At 45.4% G+C, this 22,110-nt stretch overlaps 1 protein-coding gene across 1 annotated transcript in view; it reads right to left on the bottom strand.

Annotated features, from left to right (window-relative positions):
- Window positions 1–19,880, bottom strand: part of TNFAIP8L3 (TNF alpha induced protein 8 like 3) — a 69,084-nt gene extending 49,204 nt beyond the window's left edge. The window contains exon 1 of the mRNA XM_060755276.2: window positions 19,615–19,880. Within this exon, the coding sequence (XP_060611259.1) occupies window positions 19,615–19,666 (52 nt within the window). The 5' untranslated portion in view covers window positions 19,667–19,880. The remainder of the gene's footprint in view (window positions 1–19,614) is intronic.
- Between the last annotated feature and the right edge of the window lie 2,230 nt (window positions 19,881–22,110).

The following is a 22,110-nucleotide window of genomic DNA, read 5'->3' as shown; positions in this document are numbered from 1 at the left end:
CTCGGCTTTCTTGCCTCACTGCCGGGTAATCCTCTCCCAAAGGGGCCGGGCCCTTGAGCCTCGCCTAGCTACTCTCGTTCCTGCTCCACCTGGCCACCGGGTGCGCGAGCAGAGCTGGCACTCAATCATTCTCTGCGCTTGATCCTTTCCCCATGACCGGCTCCCTTTCCCGATCCCCCGGAGCTCCACCCACCTCCTCTCCTCTCCCCAATCCGTGGGGGGGGGGGGAGGGGCGGAACTGCCGCGCCTGGCCCACTTCGGGTCCGGAGGCGTGTCTGAAGACCCCAACGTGTGCACCAAAAGTTACCTCTTCTCCTGACTTTCTCTTCAGCCATTGGGACCAAGAGAGAGAGAGAGAGAGAGAGAGAGAGACCCTCTGGCTGGAGGTATCTCCCACCTCCGCTCCCTCCTTTGTTTTTGCACCTACCTTCAGGAAAGGTGGGCATCTCCACCTCTCTCTCTCTCTCTCTCTTGGTCCCAATGGCTGAGGAGAAAGTCTGGAGAAGAGGTGACTTTTGGTGCACACGCCGGGGTCTTCAGGCACACCTCCGGACCCAAAGCGGGCCAGGCAAGGGAGCAAGTGCGGCAAGTGTAGTTACTGGGATGTATAGTTTACCTACAATCAAAGAGCATTGATTCCAGTGATGGAATTGAACCAAATATGGCACACAGAACTCCCACGACGAAAATATATATCAATGATTAGTTGGGGGGGGGGGAGGAAGGCGCCAAAATACTGTTTGCTTACCGTTGAAAATTACCTAGGCCCGCCTCTGATCTGGACCAAAGTCTACACGAATACTCAATATACATAAATGTGAACACTGGTGGAGTTTGGGGAAAATATAATCTTGACATTTGGGAGTTGTAGTTGCTGGGATTTATAGTTCATCTACAATCACAGAGCATTCTGAACCCCACCAATGATAGAATTGGACCAAACCTCCCACACAGAACTCCCATGTGGGCCACAGCAACACGTGGCAGGGGATGGCTAGTAAATAAATAAAAATGTAATGTTCGTTTGTGGGATTAACATAACTCAAAGACCACTGGATGAATTGACACCAAATTTGGACACAAGACACTTCTCAGGCCAACAAGTGACCATCACTCATAAAAACACAGCAGATGAGACTTAAAAAGCCAAAAAAGCAAAAATCACTATGAACTGACAAGCAACTTGGTCATTCAACAAAGCAGAATTGATTGTCAAAGGCTTTCATGGCTGGAATCACTGGGTTGCTGTGAGTTTTCCAGGTTTCTCTCTTTCACCCTCCATTCTTGCCTCTTCAAATTCCGCAGCACTGCTGGTCACAGCTGACCTCCAGCTGGAGCACTCAAGGGCCAGGGCTTCCCAGTTCTCAGTGTCTATGCCACAGTTTTTAAGGGTGGCTTTGAGCCCATCTTTGAATCTCTTTTCCTGTCCTCCAAGATTCCATTTTTCGTTCTTGAGTTCGGAGTAGAGCAACTGCTTTGGGAGACGGTGGTCGGGCATTCGGACAATGTGGCTGGTCCAGTGGAGTTGATGGCAAAGGACCATAACTTCAGTGCTTTGCTTCCTCCACCACACTGACATTTGTCTGCCCAAATATGTCTAACACCCAACCCCCTGCTCATACAATATCATATGGCAATAAATACATTGTTATGCAAAACTTGTGCTTGTTCCCTTGTCCTAAGCACACCCGCCGTAGCAGTTTCAGGAGGCTTCTGCTGTGGTTAGCTCTCGGTCTTTGCTGGAAACAGCCTTAACAGAGAAGGCTTGCAGTTCAGTTGCATGTAGAACGTCTCCAGTTCGATCTCTGGCCCTTGCATTAGGCAGATGGAGGAAACTGTGGCAGATGGGAAGTGCTGCCTTGTCTTTCCTGCTTTAAGGAAGCAATTATAATTGCTGTTGTTTAGGTGGAGAAAGTCTTGTACAATCAGTCCTCAATTGCATGTTGAAAGAACAAGGTATTCATTCACCTGACTGTAGAAAGAGACTGAGGAGGGTCCCAGTCCAAATTCTTTGGGATTTCCAGAGTCTAGAAGCAGCCAATGAGAAGAGTCTCTTCGATGTCCCTTCCAGATGTACCTTCCCAGCAAATTTCAAAGCATAGTCAGCTTCAAATAACTCCAGATGCACAGCCATGTGCTAATAATAATAATAATAATAATAATAATAATAATAATAATAATAGTATTTCATACCCACCTCTCCTCACGGCTTGAGGTGGATTACAACATTGCAAAACATGATTTATGTGTTCATAGATCAGTGTTTCTCAACTTGGGGGTCAACACCCCTGGGGTTGCCAGGGGGAGTCAAAGGGTTTGCCAAAGACCATCAGAAAACACACTATTTTCTATTGGTCATGGGGATTCTGTGTGGGAAGTGTGGCCCAATTCTATCGTTGGTGGGATTCAGAATGCTCTTTGATTGTAGGTGAACTATAAATCTCAGCAAATGTCAAGGTTTATTTTCCCCAAAATCCCAAAGTTTTCACATTTGGGCATATTGAATATTTGTGCCAAGTTTGGTCCAGATCCATCATTGTTTGAGTCCACAGTGTTCTCTGGATGTAGGTAAACTACAACTCCCAAACTCAAGGTCAATGCCCACCAAACCCTTCCAGTATTTTCTGTTGGGCATCAGAGTTCTTTGTGCCAAGTTTGGTTCAATTCCATTGTTGGTGGAGTTCAGAATGCTCTTTGATTGTAGGTGAACCATAAATCCCAGTAACTACAACTCCCAAATATCAAGGTCTATTTCCCCCAAACTCCACTGTGTTCATATTTGGGCATATGGAGTATCCGTGCCAAGTTTGGTCCAGATCCATCATTGTTTGAGTCCACAGTGTCTCTGGATGTAGGTGAACTACAACTCCAAAACTCAAGGTCAATGCCCACCAAACCCTTCCAGTATTTTCTGTTGATTATGGGAGCTCTGGGTGCCAAGTTTGGTTCAATTTCATTATTGGTGGAGTCCAGAATTCTCTTTGATTGTAGGTGAACTATAATTCCCAGCAACTACAACTCCCAAATGACAAAATCAATCCCCGGCAACCCCACCAGTATTCAGATTTGGTATATTGGGTATTTGGTCCAGTGAATGAAAATACATCCTGCGCATCAGATATGCACATTCTGATACAATTCCTAACAGCCTGAGTAGTTTGAAAACATACAAATGTGAATAGATCAATAGGTACTGCTCTGGCGGGAAGATAATAGCGTTTCATGCATTCATGCCGGCTACATGACCATGGAGGTGTCTACGGACAATGCCGGCTCTTTGGCTTAGAAATGGAGCTGAGCACCAACCCCCAGAGTTGGACACGACTGGACTTGATGTTAGGGGAATACCTTTAGCTTTACTAGGTTGGCAGAAGCTGGGGCTAACAGCGGGAGCTCATGCCGCTCATTGGATTCGAACCAGCAACCTTTCATTCAGCACGTTCAGCAGCTCAGCGGTTTAACCCACTGCACCACTGGGGCTCCTCCTTTAAGAAAACCCTATCACATTCATAGAGTCACTATAGGGACATGAGAGAAGCCTCCCAGAAGGATGATAAAAACATCAAATCATCCGGGCGTCCCCTGGACAACGTCCTTGCAGACGGCCAATTCTCTCACACCAGAAGCGACTTGCAGTTTCCCAAGTTGCTCCTGACATGACAAAAAAAGTGAACAAGAACCTAGAAAGCACGTGTACATACACTGCTTTGGATGGTATGCTGGATAAAAGATCGGATATAAATTCAAACAAGCAAAAGTAAGCTTAAATCCGATTGCTACTTCCAACTAAATCAGATCCACCAAATCAATAACACTTCATAAGTGTATGTTATACATATATATATATATCCTATACCTGCTGTGCACTGATTGACATCTGCCACCCACCCCTCTGGGATTGTGGCCCGGAGCCAGAAACAGTGCTTGCCAAATCCTCCAAAGAGACATAATTACGAGAGATGTTGTGTCAGGGATCTGGGTGTATTATCTCCATATCCCTCCAGCTGGCATTCGGCTAATATCCCTCGGCTGACCCCACAGGGCAATGCCCCCAGCCTCAGGGAAACCCATTCCCAGTCTGGCTCTTGGCTGTGCTACAAATCCATCCCCCTCCGAAGGCAGCGGTGGGGCTTTGCCTTGGAAAGGCTTTGCCTACAAGTCGTGAGTGACAGCATAAGTACTGAACACCCACGGAAACCTGCGTACCAAACGGCGCTCGGCAGGGAAGTGGGCGGAAAGAGTGCGGGGTAGGAACAGGGCACTCCGAGAAAGCGTATTCCAGGGCTCCAAACAAATAATGAGCTGTTAGTAAAACAGGGTTGTTGTTTTTCTGGGGGGGGGGGGGGGCGGTTAAAGCAATGCATAAGAAGATCTGAACCAAACAACACATGAAACAATGTGTTGTCGAAGGCTTTCATGGCCAGAATCGCTTGGTTGCTGTGAGTTTTCCAGCCTGTATGGCCATGTTCCAGAAACATTCTCTCCTGACGTTTTGCCCACATCTATGGCAGGCATCCACAGATATATAAACCTCACTTGATTAACATTGAATGGCCTTGTAGCTTCAAATAATATAATAAATAATAAACTTTATTTGCACCCCTCTCCATCACCTCTATGGGGACTCGGTGCGGCTTACATGAGGCCAAGCCCAAAACAACAATTACATGAAATAAAACAAAACCAAAAACGCAAATAATAAACAATAATAATGCAATTATATAAAACAAAGACAACATAGCAATATAAAATTACAATAAGCACAATCACAATAACATGGGTGAGCTACATGTAATGGATAAAAGAAAGCTGGGTAGAAACAGATTAAAAACTCAGGCGAGATAAACAAGGACAGATTCAGTTCTTGTGGGTTTTTTCGGGCTATATGGCCATGTTCTAGAGGCATTTCTCCTGACGTTTTGCCTGCATCTATGGCAAGCATCCTCAGAGGTGAGGTCTGCTGGAGCTGGGAAAAAAGGGGTTTATATATCTGTGGAATGACCAGGGTGGGACAAAGGGCTTCTGTAAGTTGGGCTAAGTGTGAATCTTTCAACTGGCCACCTTGATTAGCATACAATGGGCTGACTGTGCCTGGAGCAAACTCTTCTTGAAAGGTGATTAGATGTCCCTGCCTGTTTTTCTCTCTGCTGTTTTTGCTGTTGCAATTTTAGAATTTTTTAATACTGGTAGCCAGATTTTGTTCATTTTCATGGTTTCTTCCTTTCTGTTGAAATTGTCCACATGTTTGTGGATTTCAATGGCTTCTCTGTGTAGTCTGACATGGTGGTTGTTGGTGTGGTCCAGCATTTCTTTGTTCTCAAATCATATGCTGTGTCCAGGTTGGTTCCTCAGGTGCTCTGCTATGGCTGATTTCTCTGGTTGAAGTAGTCTGCAGTGCCTTTCATGTTCCTTGATTCGTGTTTGGGCAATGCTGCTGCGTTTGGTGGTCCCTCTGTAGACTTGTCCACAGCTGCATGGTATACGGTAGACTCCTGCAGAGGTGAGAGGATCCCTCTTGTCCTTTGCTGAGTGTAGCATTTGTTGGATTTTCTTGGTGGGTTTGTAGATTGTTTGTATGTTGTGTTTCCTCATCAGCTTCCCTATGCGGTCAGTGGTTCCCTTGATGTATGGCAGGAACACTTTTCCTCTGGGTGGATCTTCATCTTGACTCTCGCGGCTTGTTCTTGGTCTTGCAGCTCTTCTGGTCATTCCACAGATATATAAACCCCCTTTTTCCCAGTTCCAGCAGACCTCACCTCTGAGGATGCTTGCCATAGATGCAGGCGAAAGGTCAGGAGAAATGCCTCTAGAACATGGCCATATAGCCCAAAAAAACCCACAAGAACTGAGTGATTCCAGCCATGAAAGCCTTTGACAATACAAGGACAGATTATTTGCGGAGGAGAGCTCGTTTTGGTGGAGGTCGTGAAGCAAAGCTTTCCTATAGAGGGGAATATACAATATCCAATAACAGAAACCATTAAAACTAAGCAGTAGTATGAGGATGTAAATCTATTCATCAAATGCGCAGCGGAAGAGCCAGGTTTTGAGGTCCTTTTTAAAGGTTTCTAGAGTAGGGGCTTTCCTAATCTCTCCAGGAAGTGAGTTCCAGAGTCGGGGAGCCACAGAGGAAAAAGCTCTCTCCCTTGCACTCACCAGACGAGTCTGGGAGACTGGTGGGGGCGAAAGAAGGACCTCCCCAGAAGAACGGAGGGCCCGAGATGGCGGTCACGAAGGTAGGCGGGTTCCAAACCATTTAGGGCTTTATAGGTGATAACCTGCACCTTGAATTGGGACCGGAAAATAAATGGCAGCCAGTGGAGCTCCTTAAACAGGGGGGTTGACCGCTCCCTGTAAGTTGCCCCAGTTATTAGTCTGGCTGCTGAACGTTGGACAAGTTGTAATTTCCGGGCTGTCTTCAAGGGTAGTCCCACGTAGAGAGCATCACAGTAGTCCAATCTAGAGGTAACTAAGGCATGGACCACCATGGTCAAGTCAGACTTCACGAGGTAAGGTCACAGTTCGTGCACAAGTTTTAATTGCACGAAGGCCCTCCCGGCCACCGCCGACACCTGCGCATCTAGGAGTCTAGGAGGAGCCCCAAACTGCGGACCTGTGATTTCAGGGGGAGTGCAACCCCGTCCAGCACAGGTTGCCACCCAATATCCCGGTCAGCCGAACGACTGACCTGGAGGACCTCTGTCTTGTCAGGATTGATCCTCAGCTTGTTCTTCCTCATCCAGGTTGCCACAGCAGCCAGGCACTGGCTCAGTATCCTTGGTGCTTCCTTGGAGTCAGATGGAAAAGAGTAGTGGAGTTGGGTGTCATCTGCGTAGAGATGGCACTGTACTCCAAAATTCCAGATGACCTCTCCCAGCGGTTTCATGCAGATGTTAAATAGCATGGGGGACAGAATAGAACCTTGCGGGACCCCACAGGTCAATGGCCAGGGGTCCAAGCAGGAGTCCCCCAGCTCAAACCTTGGCTGCTTGCTGCCTGAGGGGATACTATGTTGGGAGGTGTTAGCTGGCCCTCCCAACAAAGGATTCCCCAGGCAGAAAGCAGCCAGGATGGGAGAAAAATATTGTCTGCTTGAGGCAAGTGTGAACAAAATCTGGCTATTGATAAATAAAAAGCAACACTAAAAAAAAAACAGGGGAAATTCAGACAAGAATCCATCAGGGCCAGCTAACACCTCCCAACAAAGGATTCCCCAGACAGCAACCAGCCAGGCTTTGAAGCTGCAAGGCCATTAAATGCTAATCAAAGTGGCCAGTCTCAGAGGCTTACAGTCTCTGTAAGGTTTGTTGGAAACTAGGAAAGTGGGGTTTATATATCTGTGGAATAATGTCCAGAGTGGGAGAAAGAACTCTTGTCTGCTTGAGGCTTGAAGTATGAACGATGCAATTGGCCACCTTGATTAGCATTAAATGGCATTGCAGATTCAAAGCCTGGCCGCTTCCTGCCTGGGGGAATCCTTTGGTGGGAGGTTATACTTGGTCCTGAACAACACTAAAAAAAGTGAACTATAAATCCCAGCAACTACAACTCCCAAATGCCAAGGTCTATTTTCCCCAAACACCACCAGTGTTCACATTTGGGCATGTTGCGTATCTGTGCCGTTTGATCCAGATCCATCATTGTTTGAGCCCACAATGCTCTCTGGTTGTGGTTGAACTACAACTCCAAAACTGAAGGTCAATGCCCACCAAACCCTACCAGTATTTTCTCTTGGTCATGGGAGTTCTGTGTGCCAAGTTTGGTTCAATTCCATCATTGGTGGAGGATATGAGGATATGGATTATATCAGTGTTTCTCAACCTGGGGGTTGGGACCCCTGAGGGGGTCGTGAGGGGGTGTCAGAGGTCGCCAAAGACCATCAGGAAACACAATATTTTCTGTTCAGCATCAGGATTCTGTGTGGGAAGTTTGGCCCAATTCTATCGTTGGTGGAGTTCTGAATGCTCTTTGATTGTAGGTGAACTATAAATCCCAGCAACTACAACTCCCAAATGACAAAATCAATCCCACGTCCAACTACACCAGTATTCAAATTGGAGCGTATTGGGTATTTGTGCCAAATTTAGTCCAATGGATGAAAATACACCCTGCATATCAGATACTTACATGACGATTAATAACAGTAGCAAAATGACAAGTTATGAAGTCGCAACGAAAATAGTCTTATGTTTGGGGGTCACCACAACATGAGGAACTGTATGAAGAGGTCACGACATTAGGAAGCTTGAAAAACACGGATCTAAATCCATTTAACATGGGTGGCATTCTGTCCTTTGCTAATTTGGAATGGATTTTTGCTCCAAAACATCTGAAAAACAGGCATGGGCTTCCGTGCCACAATTTGTGCCATTTCACAGATATAAAACAGCTGTTTTCCACAGATGGAAATGAAAAAGATGATAAGGTTCACAAACTGGGTGGAAATGTTTTTTCCTCCCGGGTCAGATCTCCATGTAGTGAAGAGATCCATATGAGTCATTGTTTTTGCAACTGGAAACAAAGGAGGTGATCGGAAAGGCTTGGACCTGCTCCCCTGGAGAGCTCTCTAAAGCCGTCAACATTGATTTATTAGGAAGGTGTCTGTTCCGCCTGTTTCTGACTCTCTCCCAACAAACTCTCATTCTCTCCACTTTATGCTCACAACAACCCCACGAGGCTGCGGTGGCGCAATGCATTAAACCTTTGTGCTGCTGAACTGCTGACCTAAAGGTCGGAAGTCCAAACCCATGGAACAGGGTGAGCTCCCGCTGTTAGCTCCTGCCAACCTATCAGTTCAAAAACATGTAAATTTATTTATGTATTTAAGGTAAAGGTAGTCCCCTGACATTAAGTCCAGTCATGTCTGACTCTGGGGTGTGGTGCTCATCTCCATTTCTAAGCCGAAGAGCCGGTGTTGTCCGTAGACACCTCCAAGGTCATGTGGCCGGCATGACTGCATGGAGTGCTGTTACCTTCCCGCCGGAGTGGTACCTATTGATCTATTCACATTTGCATGTTTTCGAACTGCTAGGTTGGCAGAAGCTAGGGCTGACAGCGGAAGCTCACGCAGCTCCCCGGAATCGAACCTGCGACCTTTCGATCAACATTAACCATATTTATATACCGCCTTTCTCAGCCCGAAGGCGACTCAGGGCGGTTTATAAATGGCACAATTTGATGCCTACAAAACAATTAAAGAACAATTAAAACATTTAGCATAAATAACAAATAAAATAAGACCAATCTATATAAATAAAAATGTAATGTTCGTTTGTGGGATTAACAGAACTCAAAAACTGCTGGACAAATTGACACCAAATTTGGACACAAGACACCTAACAACCCAATGTATGTCCTTCACTCAAAAAAAAATTGATTTTGCCATTTGGGAGTTGTAGTTGCTGGGATTTATATTTCACCTACAATCAAAGAGCATTCTGAACCCCACCAACGATGGAATTGAACCAAACTTGGCACACAGTTCTCCCATGACCAACAGAAAACACTGGAAGGGTTTGGTGGGTAGTGTCCTTTGGTTTTGTAGTTGTAGTTCACCTACATCCAGAGATCACTGTGGACTCAAACAATGATGGATCTGGACCAAACTCTACACGAATACTCAATGTGCCCAAATGTGAACACTGGTGGAGTTTTCGGGAAAATAGAATCTTGACATTTGGGAGTTGTAGTTGCTGGGATTTATAGTTCACCTACTATCACAGAGCATTCTGAACCCCACCAACGATAGATTTGGGTCAAACCTCCCATACAGAACCCCCTGTGGGCCACAGCAACACGTGGCAGGGGACGGCTAGTAAAGATATAAATCCATAACATCTCATTAGTAAAATCATTATACAATCGCTTTGTCCAGTCGTTCTGAAGATCAAAGTTTGTCTGCTACACTGCATTTGGGAAAGCTTGCTCAAAAAGCTAGGTTTTAACGTTTTTTCGAACGGAGGGTGGTGGCTGATCTGATATCTCTAGGGATGGCGTTCCATAGCTGAAGGGCCACCACTGAGAAGGCCCTGTCCCTCATCCCCGCCAATGTGAGTTGGTCAATAGGTTCTGCCTCTCCATGAAAAGGCAAAAAGACATTTCATGTAGTCATGCTGGCCACATGACCAGGAAGTGTATATGGACAATGCAGGCTCTTCGGCTTGGAAATGGAGATGAGCACTGCCTCCAGAGCCAGAAACGAAAGGAAAAGCCTTTGCCTTTTATGTTTGCCAATTATGTTTAAGTGCAGGCCAAGGTCTTTAGGCACTGCACTCAGTGTGTCGATCACCACTTATTATTATTATTAGTAGTAGTAGTAGTAGTAGTAGCAGCATATATATATATATATATATATATATATATATATATATATATATATATATAATACTATACTTCTTCTTCCTCCTCCTCCTCCTCCTCCTCCTCCTCCTTCTCTTCTTCTTCTTTGACCAAGTCATCTCTCACTGGGAGAACCTCACTGCTTAGTGGAGATGTACTCATATATTAACTGTCCTCATACCCTCAATCTCTGAGGATGCCTGCAATAGATGTGGGTGAAATGTCAGGAGAGAATGCTTCTGGAACATGGCTCTACAGCCTGGAAAACTCACAACAATCCATTGATTCACCTCCAAGTTCATGTGGCCGGCATGACTGCATAGAGTGTCGTTACCTTCCCGCTGAAGCGGTACCTATTGATCGACTCACATTTGCATGTTTTCAAACTGCTAGGTTGGCAGAAGCTGGGGCTAACAGTGAGAGCTCATGCCCCTCCCCAGATTTGAACCGCCAACCTTTTGGCCAGCAAGTTCTGCAGCTCAGCGGTTTAACCCACTGCGCCACTGGACTTAGAATCATTAGTTTTGGACTTAGAATAATAGAATCTTAGAGTTGGAAGCTCAAATCCAGAGAGCGAGGGTGAGCTCCCGCTGTTAGCCCCAGGTTCTGCCAACCTAGCAGTTCGGAAACATGCAAATGTGAGTAGATCAATAGGCGATTTGAACCACCAACGTTTTGGTCAGCAAGTTCAGCAGCTCAGCGGTTTAACCCACTGCGCCACTTGACTTAGAATCATTAGTTTTGGACTTAGAATAATAGAATCTTAGAGTTGGAAGCTCAAATCCAGGGAGTGAGGGTGAGCTGCTGCTGCTAGCCCCAGCTTCTGCCAACCTAGCATTTCGAAAACATGCAAATGTCAGTAGATCAATAGGCACTGCTCTGGCGATTTGAACCGCCAACCTTTTGGTCAGCAAGTTCAGCAGCTCAGCGGTTTAACCCACTGCGCCACTTGACTTAGAATCATTAGTTTTGGACTTAGAATAATAGAATCTTAGAGTTGGAAGCTCAAATCCAGGGAGCTAGAGTGAGCTCCCGCTGTTAGCCCCAGCTTCTGCAAACCTAGCAGTTCAAAAACATTCAAACGTGAGTAGATCAATATGTACCGCTCTGGCTATTTGAACCGCCAACCTTTTCGTCAGCAAGTTCAGCAGCTCAGTGGTTTAAACCGCTGCGCCACTGACTGATGCTAGGATACGAGGCACCTAAATGCCCCCAAAGGCGCCAGTTTCCTGTCTGATCTTGGAAACTAAACAGGGTCACACCTGATTACGCTCACCCAGTTGCACTTTGGAGACATCCTGAGACAACACAACTTACTGGAAAAAATGAACATTTTTTGTTAAAGCAGAAAAGCAAGTAGACACTTTACATTTGGAATTATGCCGTCAAGGAAGCTATGAGTTTGCAAGACCAAAGCAGGACAGGTTGTTTGTATGTTGTGTGTGTCACCTCTCAAGTTGTGTCTGACGCCATGCATTTCATAAGATATATATATATATATATATATATATATATATATATATATATATCAAGGGAAACTTGGGAGTGTTTTGCTCTCCTCTAAAACAAGCTAACAGCAGGCATACACTGCCTGGTATATTCCTTGATGGTCTCTCATTGAGTGGCATCAGCCTGCATTAATTTGACAGTGTGGATATGCCGTACATGGCACTATAACCATCACGCATCTGTCAATATGATCCATACAAAGCAGAAGGAAGGATCCATACTGATGGAAGTTGCCATAGGCAACAATCAAAAGGAATTTTAATCCATTTTTTTGGGAAAGGGGGAGCTAGACTTGTTCCTTGAAATAATGTGTCTTTGAGACAACTAGATAGAATACACGTGGTACTCGGTTGTGTCTTTATTTCTGCGCATGCATGTGTGCATTAATCGCACGCCCACACTAAGAAAAAGAAAGCGTCGCCAGTGTATTTTGAGCATGTCTGCAGACACACCATTTCTCATAATGGTGCAAAAGCAGACCACTTTGTACCTGCAAGAGCAGTGAGCTTCTGAGCATGTACTGAGTGCACAACCTCGATTCCCAACCATTGAAGACAATATTCCTCCTCTTAAGTAGGAAAGAGGCAGAGTGTGGTTTGTGAATGTGTATGTATTTAAAGGTGCCATCTATGGTGTAGAATGAAGGCGGTTTGATACTGCCCTTGCTCAATGCGGTGGAATTATAAGAGTTGTAGCTTAACAAAGAGTGCTGGTGCTTCATCAAACTACAACTTCCAGGAAACCATAGCATTTTTTTCGTATCAGGAGCGACTTGAGAAACTGCAAGTCGCTTTCTGGTGTGAGAGAATTGGCCGTCTGCAAGGATGTTGCCCAGGGGATGCCCAGATGTTTTACCATCCTGCGGGAGGCTTCTCTCATGTCCCCACACGAGAAGCTAGAGCTGACAGATGGGAGTTTACCCCCCTCCCCTTCACTTCTGGTGTGAGAGAACTGGATGTCTGCAAGGACGTTGCCCAGGGGATGCCCAGATGTTTTATCATCCTGCGGGAGGCTTCTCTCATGTCCACGCATGAGAAGCTAGAGCTGACAGATGGGAGTTTACCCCACTACCCTTCACTTCTGGTGTGAGAGAATTGGCCGTCTGCAAGGATGTTGCCCAGGGGACGCCCAGATGTTTTCCCACCCTGCGGGAGGCTTCTCTCATGTCCCCACATGAGAAGCTAGAGCTGACAGATGGGAGTTTACCCCACTCCCCTTCACATCAGGTGTGAGAGAATTGGCCGTCTGCAAGGTCGTTGCCCAGGGGACGCCCGGATGTTTTACCATCCTGTGGGAGGCTTCTCTCATGTCCCTGCATGGGGAGCTGGAGCTGACAGAGGGAGCTTATCTGTGCTTCCCCGTATTTGAACCTCCAACCTGTTGGTCTTCAGTCCTGCCAGCACAAGGATTTAACCCATTGCGCCAACTGGGGACTCACCTTTTCGTGTCAGCAGTTTCTCAAGTCGCTCCTGACATAAAAAAAACAAAAAAACAACTCCCCGGATTCGAACCAGCGGCCTATTGGTCAGCAGTCCCGCCGGCACAAGGGTTTAACCCATTGCACCATACCATAGAACTGAGCAATAAATAAATTCCATTTATTCTACAGTATACATTGGTAGCAAAAACCTCATAAAACTACAGTTTCCCAGTCGCCTTGAGCCATGGCAGTTCAAGTAGTGCCGAACTACATTCATCCTACATCTTGCAATTTAATCCCATTTTACCAAATTTATTATTTAATCAAGTTTGTATTGTGGTTAAACTTATTTTAGTTAAGTATTACAGGAATTTTTGCATAATTATTACTGTCTATTTGTCTGTATATTTTTGTTTATGGTAAGCGGAAAAATTAAAAAAAATAGTCTACTATATAGATGCACTGCTAGCAATTCAGAAGAGTCAAGTAAAACTACAAATCCCAGGATCCCATAGCCTTGAGCAATGGCAGTTCAAGTAGTGCCAAACTGCACTCATCCTACAACATCAATGCATTCTTAGTGATTCATAGAGCTGTCCAAAAGAGCCAAGTAATACTACAAATCCCGCAATCCCATAGCACTGAGCCAAGGCAATTGAAGTACTGCTGAACTGCATCCATCCTACAATATAGAAGCACCCCTAACAATTCATAGAATTACACAGAAGTATCAAGAAAAACTACAAATCCCGGGATCCCATAGCCTTGAGCAATGGCAGTTGAAGTAGTGTCAAACTGCATTCATCCTACAATATTGATGCTCCCCTAGCAATTCATAGAGCTGTACAGAAGGATCAAGTAAAACTACAAATCCCAGGATCTCAGCCTTGAGCCATGGAAGTTCAAGTAGTGCCAAACTGAATTCATCCTACAATATCAATGCATTCCTAGTGATTCATAGAGCTGTACAGAAGGACCAAGTAAAACTACAAATCCCAGGATCCTGTAGCCTTGAGCCATGGCAGTTCAAGTAGTGCCAAACTGCATCCATCCTACAATACTGATTCTCCCCTAGCAATTCATAGAGCTGTACAGAAGGATAAAGTAAAACTACAAATCCCAGGATCTCATAGCCTTGAGCCATGGAAGTTCAAGTAGTGCCAAAGTGCATTCATCCCACAATATCAATGCATTCTTAGTGATTCATAGAGCTGTCCAAAAGAGCCAAATAATACTACCAATCCCAGGATCCCATAGCACTGAGCCAAGACAATTCAAGTACTGCCGAACTGCATCCATCCTACAATATCGATGCAGCCCTAATAATTCATAGAATTGCACAAAAGTATCAAGAAAAACTACAAATCCCACGATCCCATAGCCTTGAGCAATGGCAGTTCAAGTAGTGTCAAACTGCACCCATCCTACAATATAGATGCACCCCTAGCAATTCATAGAGCTGTACAGAAGGATCAAGTAAAACTACAAATCCCAGGATCTCATAGCCTTGAGCCATGGAAGTTCAAGTAGGGCCAAACTGAATTCATCCTACAATATCAATGCATTCCTAGTGATTCATAGAGCTGTACAGAAGGACCAAGTAAAACTACAAATCCCAGGATCCTGTAGCCTTGAGCCATGGCAGTTCAAGTAGTGCTGAACTGCATTGATCCTACAATATTGATGCTTTCCTAGTGATTCATAGAGCTGTACAGAAAAGCCAACTAAAACTACAAATCCCAGGATCCCATAGCCTTGAGCCATGGAAGTTCAAGTAGTGCCAAAGTGCATTCATCCCACAATATCAATGCATTCTTAGTGATTCATAGAGCTGTCCAAAAGAGCCAAATAATACTACCAATCCCAGGATCCCATAGCACTGAGCCAAGACAATTCAAGTACTGCCGAACTGCATCCATCCTACAATATCGATGCAGCCCTAATAATTCATAGAATTGCACAAAAGTATCAAGAAAAACTACAAATCCCACGATCCCATAGCCTTGAGCAATGGCAGTTCAAGTAGTGCCAAACTGCACCCATCCTACAATATAGATGCACCCCTAGCAATTCATAGAGCTGTACAGAAGGATCAAGTAAAACTACAAATCCCAGGATCTCATAGCCTTGAGCCATGGAAGTTCAAGTAGGGCCAAACTGAATTCATCCTACAATATCAATGCATTCCTAGTGATTCATAGAGCTGTACAGAAGGACCAAGTAAAACTACAAATCCCAGGATCCTGTAGCCTTGAGCCATGGCAGTTCAAGTAGTGCTGAACTGCATTGATCCTACAATATTGATGCTTTCCTAGTGATTCATAGAGCTGTACAGAAAAGCCAACTAAAACTACAAATCCCAGGATCCCATAGCACTGAGCCAAGACAATTCAAGTAGTGCCAAAGTGCCGTCATTCTACAAATATAGATGCACCCCTAGCGATTCATAGAGCTGCACAGAAGGGCCATGCGAAACTATAAATCACAGGATCCCATAGCCTTGAGCCAGGGCATTTCAAAAAGTGCCAAAGAACATCAATCCTAAAATACTGATGTACTGCTAGTGATTCGCAGAGTTGCACAGAAGGACCAGGTAAAACTACTAATCCCAATATCCCATATAGCCTTGAGCCATGGCAGTTCAAGTACTGCCGAACTGCATCCATCCTACAATATAGATGCACCACTAGCAATTCATAGAGTTGAGCAGAAGGGCCAAGTAAAACTACAAATCTCAAAATCCCATAGCCTTGAGCCAGGGCAGTTCAAGTAGTGCCAAATTGCATCCATCCTACAATATAGATGCATCCCTAGTGATTCATAGAGTTGCATAGAAGGACCAGGTAAAACTACAAATCTCAAAATCCCATAGCCTTGATTCAGGGCAGTTGAATTAGTGCCAAAGTGAACTCATCCTACAGTACAGATACACTGCTAACAATTCATAGAGTTGCACATAAGGATCAAGTAAAACTACAAATCCTAGCATCCCATAGCCTTAGAGTACCATAGTTCAAAGAGTACCAAACTGCATTCATCCTACAATACAGAAGCACCCCTAGTAATTCATAGAGTTGAACAGAAGGGCCATGCAAAACTACAAATCCTAACATCCCCATAGCCTTGTGGCTGAGTCATGGAAGTTGAGGAATAGTGGCTGTTAAGAATTGTGGGAATTGAAGTCCAAAACACCCTGTGCGAGTCATAGAGCTCTATAGAAGGACAAGGTAAAACTACAAATCCCAGCATCCCATACCCTTGAGCCATGGAAGTTGAAGTAATGCAAAAGTGTATCCATCCTACACCCTAGTGATTCATAGTGCTGTACAGAAGGTCCAAATAAACTACAAATCCCAGCATCCCATAGTTCTGAGCCATGGAAGTTGAAGTAGTGCCGAAGTGCATTCATTCTATTAACACACTCCTCACAGAATGGCAGAGAAGGTTGAGAGACCAAGTCAGACTACAAATCCCAATATCTCATAGCCTCGAGCCATGGCAGTTCCCAGAAGAATCAACCAAAACTACAAATTACAGAATCCCACACCCTCGAGCCAGAGTTCAACTGGGGCCAAACTGCATCCATTCTATTGACGCACTACTTGAAATTCACAGAATGGCAGAGAAGCTAAAGACCAAGGAAGACTACAAATCCCAATATCCCCTATAGCCTTGACCCATGGCAGTTCAAGTGGGGCCAAACTGCAACCATTCTATTGACACGCTCCTTGAAATTCACAGAATGGCAGAGAAGGTTAAGAGTCCAAGTCAGACTACAAATCCCAATATCTCATAGCTTTGAGCCATGGCAGTTCACAGAAGCATCAAGTAAAACTACAAATCCCAGAATCCCACAGCCTTGAGCCAGAGTTCAATTGAGGCTAAACTGAATCCATTCTATTGACGCTCTCCTTGAAATTCACAGAATGACAGAGAAGACTACAATTAATGAAGACAGAGAAGACTACAATTATCTCATAGCTCAAGGCTATGAGATACTGGGAAGACTACAAATCCCAGTATCTCATAGCCTTGAGCCATGGCAGTTCACAGAAGCATCAAGTAAAACTACAAATCCCAGAATCCCACAGCTTCAAGCCAGGGTTTAACTGGGGCTAAACTTCATCAATTCTATTGACTCATCCCTTGAAATTCTCAGAATAGCAGAGAAGCTAAAGACCAAGGAAGACTACAAATCCCAATATCCCATATAGCCTTGAGCCATCAAGAGAGGCCAAACTGCATACATTCTATTAACACATTCCTTGAAATTCACAGAATGGCAGAGAAACTAAAGACCAAATAAGACTACAAGTCCCAATATCCATAGCCTATATTAGGCATAGGGCAAACTTCAGCCCTCCAGGTGTTTTGGACTTCAACTCCCACAATTCCTAACAGCCTAGGCTGTTAGGAATTGTGGGAGTTGAAGTCCAAAACACCCGGAGGGCTGAAGTTTTCCCTATGCTGAAGATAGGCGCATAAGCATAAGCAGAGAAGGCAAAGACCAAGCAGATTCTGGATTCTACCTATAGCCTTGAGCCACAGGTAGGTACAGGTAGGAGTCAGTTCAAACTGCTTGAGTGCAATGCTATTGAATTAGATGCGGATTCCAAAACCCAAGCAAGGACCAATGCAAGAGACTCCACTTAGGCAGAAAAAAGGAAATGCAAAGAGACAGAATGGGGGACGAGGCCTGGCTCGAGAGCAGTACGTGTGGAAAAGATCTCGGAGTCCTCGTGGACAAGTTAAACATGAGCCAACAATGGGATGGGGCGACAAAAACAAAAGCCAATGGGATTTTGGCCTCTATAGTGTCTAGATCCCGGGAAGTCATGCTCCCCATGCTCTCTTCCGCCTTGGTCAGACCACACCTGGAATATTGTATTCAATTCTGGACAATTGAAGGGAGATGTTGACAAGCTGGAACGTGTCCAGAGGAGGGTGACTAAAATGATCAAGGGTCTGGAGAACAAGCCCTATGAGGAGCGGCTTGAAGACCTGTCATGTTTAGCCTGAAGAAGAGAAGGCTGAGAGGAGACATGATGAGGGCAATATACAAATATGTGAGAGTTGACAAGCTGGAATGTGTCCAGAGGAAGGCGACTAAAATGATCAAGGGTCTGGAGAACAAGCCCTGCGAGGAGTGGCTCAAAGAGGTGGACATGTTTAGTCTGAAGAAGAGAAAGCTGAGAAGAGACATGATAGCCATGTATAAATATGTGAGAGTTGACAAGCTAGAATGTGTCCAGAGGAAGGCGACTCAAATGATCAAGGGTCTGGAGAACAAGCTCTATGAGGAGCGGCTTAAAGAGCTGGCGATGTTTAGCCTGAAGAAGAGAAAGTTGAGAAGAGACATGATAGCCATGTATAAAGTATGTGAGTTGCCAAGCTGGAATGTGTCCAGAGAAGGGCGACTAAAATGATCAAGGGTCTGGAGAACAAGCCCTATGAGGAGTGGCTTAAAGAGCTGGGCATGTTTAGCCTGAAGAAGAGAAAGTTGAGAAGAGACAGGATAGCCATGTATAAGTATGTGAGAGTTGACAAGCTGGAATGTGTCCAAAGGAGGGTGACTAAAATGATCAAGGATCTGGATAACAAGCCCTATGAGGAGCGGCTTAAAGAGCTGGGAGTGTTTAGTGAAGAAGAGAAGGCTGAGAGGAGACATGATAGCCACGTATAAATACGTGAGAGTTGACCAGTTGGAATGTGTCCAGAGGGGGCGACTAAAATGATCAAGGGTCTGGAGAACAAGCCCTATGAGGAGCGGCTTAAAGAGCTGGGCATGTTTAGCCTGAAGAAGAGAAAGTTGAAAGAGACAGGATAGCCATGTATAATACATAAGAGTTGACAAGCTGGAATGTGTCTAGAGGAGGTTGACTACAATGATCAAGGGTCTGGATAACAAGCCCTATGAGGAGCGGCTTAAAGAGCTGGGGATGTTTAGCCTGAAGAAGAGAAGGCTGTGAGGAGACATGGTGAGGGCCGTGTATAAATATGTGAGGGAAAATCATAGGGAGGAGGGATTGTTTTCTGCTGTCCTGGAAACTAGGATGTGGAGCAATGGCTTCAAACTACAAGAGAGGAGGTTCTATCTGAACATGAGGAAGAACCTCCTGACTGTGAGAGCCGTTCAGCAGTGGAACTCTCTTCCCCGGAGTGTGGTGGAGGCTCCTTCTTTGGAGGCTTTGAAACAGAGGCTGGATGGCCATCTGTCGGGGGTGCTTTGAATGCAATTTTCCTGCTTCTTGGCAGAATGGGGTTGGACTGGATGGCCCAGGAGGTCTCTTCCAAGTCTGGGATTCTATGCCTTCTCTCCATCCCTCCCTTCCTTTTTGGCTCCTTACCTGCTGGAGGGACCAGGTCCCCGTCGCTGAGTTCCCCGGAATCCGAATCCATGGCGGTGTCCGAAGGGCGAGGATCCGGATCCGCGGCGCCAGGGCTCCCTCCACACCCGCGGAAGAGGAGAACGAGAGGAGAGAAGAGCAGAGAGAAGGAGAGAGAGAGAGAGAGAAAGAAAGCAGGCAAAGAGGCAGCAGGAGCAGCAGCCTCCCACGGGCGGATCGTGGCTTTTGAGGGATTGCCGCCTGGAAGAAAAGAGGAGGAGGAAAAAGAGAAGGAGGAGGAGAGGAGGAGGAGAAGGAGGAGGAAGAAGAGGCCAATCGGAGCCCAAAGTCCCTCCCAGTTGCTGCTTCTTTCAGCTCCCAACTCAAGTCTGGCAGAGAAGGGGAAAGACTTTGTCCCTGCCAGGCTCCAATTGCATCCAGCCAGGGCAGTGCAAGTTGTTAGCATTGAATGGCCTCGCAGCTTCAAAGCCTGGCTGATTCCAGCCGGGGGGAAATCCTTTGTTGGGAGGTGTTAGCTGTCCTTGGTGTATTCTTGTTTGATTTCAGAGTGTTGTTCTTTAATTACTGTCCTGATTTTAGACTTTAAAAAAAATTGCTGGTTGCAATATTTTGTTCAGACTACACAGAGAAGCCACTGAAATCCACAAGCATGTGGACAATTTGAACAGAAAGGAGGAAACCATGGAAATGAACAAAATCTGGCTACCAGCATCTTCACTCCCTGTCCCTGTGAGAGGAAGCAACTTCTCCAAGATTTTTATTTTATTTTATTTTATTTTATTTATTTATTGATCGTGTTATCCGCAACCAGAACATTGTATTACATTTCTAACAGAACAAAACAAACAAACAGATTTTTTTTAAAAACCCACAAAGTTTGCAAGCTTGGTCGTTGATTAAATGTCCTTTGACCAATATCTGGCCACTTGGAGTGCCTCTGGTGTTGCCGCAAGAAGGTCCTCCCTTGTGCATCATGTGGCTGGGCTCAGGTTGCATTGCAGCAGGTGGTCAGTGGTTTGCTCCTCTCCACACTCGCATGTCAAGGATTCCACTTTGTGGCCCCATTTCTTGAGGTTGGCTCTGCATCTCGTGGTGCCAGAGCGCAGTCTGTTCAACGCCTTCCAAGTCGCCCAGTCTTCTGTGTGCCCAGGGGGGAGTCTCTCATCTGGTATCACCCACGGATTGAGGTGCTGGGTTTGAGCCTGCCACTTTTGAACTCTCACTTGCTGAGGTGTTCCAGCGAGTGTCTCTCTGTAGATCTAAGAAAACTATTTCTTGATTTAAGTCGTTGACGTGGTGGCTGATACCCAAACAGGGGATGAGCTGGAGATGTCTCTGCCTTGGTCCTTTCACTATTGGCTGCTACTTCCTGGCAAATGTCAGGTGGTGCAATACCGGCTAAGAAGTATAATTTCTCCAGTGGTGTAGGGCGCAGGCACCCCGTGATAATGCGGCATGTCTCATTAAGAGCCACATCCACTGTTTTAGTGTGGTGAGATGTGTTCCACATTGGGCATGCATACTCAGCAGCAGAGTAGCATAACGCAAGGGCAGATGTCTTCACTGTGTCTGGTTGTGACCCCCAGGTTATGCCAGTCAGCTTTCGCATGATATTGTTTCTAGCACCCACTTTTTGCTTGATGTTCAGGCAGTGCTTCTTGTAGGTCAGAGCACGGTCCAAAGTGACTCCCAGGTATTTGGGTGCGCTGCAATGCTCCAGTGGGATTCTTTCCTTCCCAGGTAATCCTCAGAGCTCGGGATGCTTGTCTGTTCTTAAGGTGAAAAGCACATGTCTGTGTTTTAGATGGGTTAGGGATCAGCTGGTTTTCCCTGTAAGAGGCAGTAAGAGCTTCTGTTCAACCATCTCAAAAGATTATGATAATAATAGTAATAATCATAATAATAATAGTAATAATTTGAGAAGTGTCCGACGTGTGATCCGATACAACAGTTAGCAGAGTGATCTTGTCTGCTGTGGACTCATCTTGTTGTGTTTCAAATAATAATAATAATAATAATAATAATAATAATAGGCTGTAAAGATCAAACTTCAAGGACTCTGGCATAAGCCAGTCAAGGTGGCCCCAGTGGTGATCGGCACACTGGGAGCAGTGCCTAAAGACCTTGGCCTGCACTTAAACACAATCAGTGCTGAAAAAATTACCATCTGCCAGCTGCAGAAGGCCACCTTACTGGGATCTGCATGCATTATTCACCAATACATCACACTTGGGAATGTCTGACGTGTGATCCAATACAACAACCAGCAGAGTGACCTTGCCTGCTGTGGACTCATCTTGTTTCATTTCAAATAATAATAATAATAATAATAATAATAATAATAGGCTGTAAAGATCAAACTGCAAGGACTCTGGCATAAGCCAGTCAAGGTGGCCCCAGTGGTGATCGGCACACTGGGAGCAGTGCCTAAAGACCTTGGCCTGCACTTAAACACAATCAGCGCTGAAAAAATTACCATCTGCCAGCTGCAGAAGG

Source organism: Anolis sagrei, chromosome 9, assembly GCF_037176765.1.
Source record: "Anolis sagrei isolate rAnoSag1 chromosome 9, rAnoSag1.mat, whole genome shotgun sequence".
Taxonomy (NCBI): domain Eukaryota; kingdom Metazoa; phylum Chordata; class Lepidosauria; order Squamata; family Dactyloidae; genus Anolis; species Anolis sagrei.
Note: the sequence above shows the minus strand (reverse complement) of the source record. Positions and strands in the feature narration are given on the sequence as shown.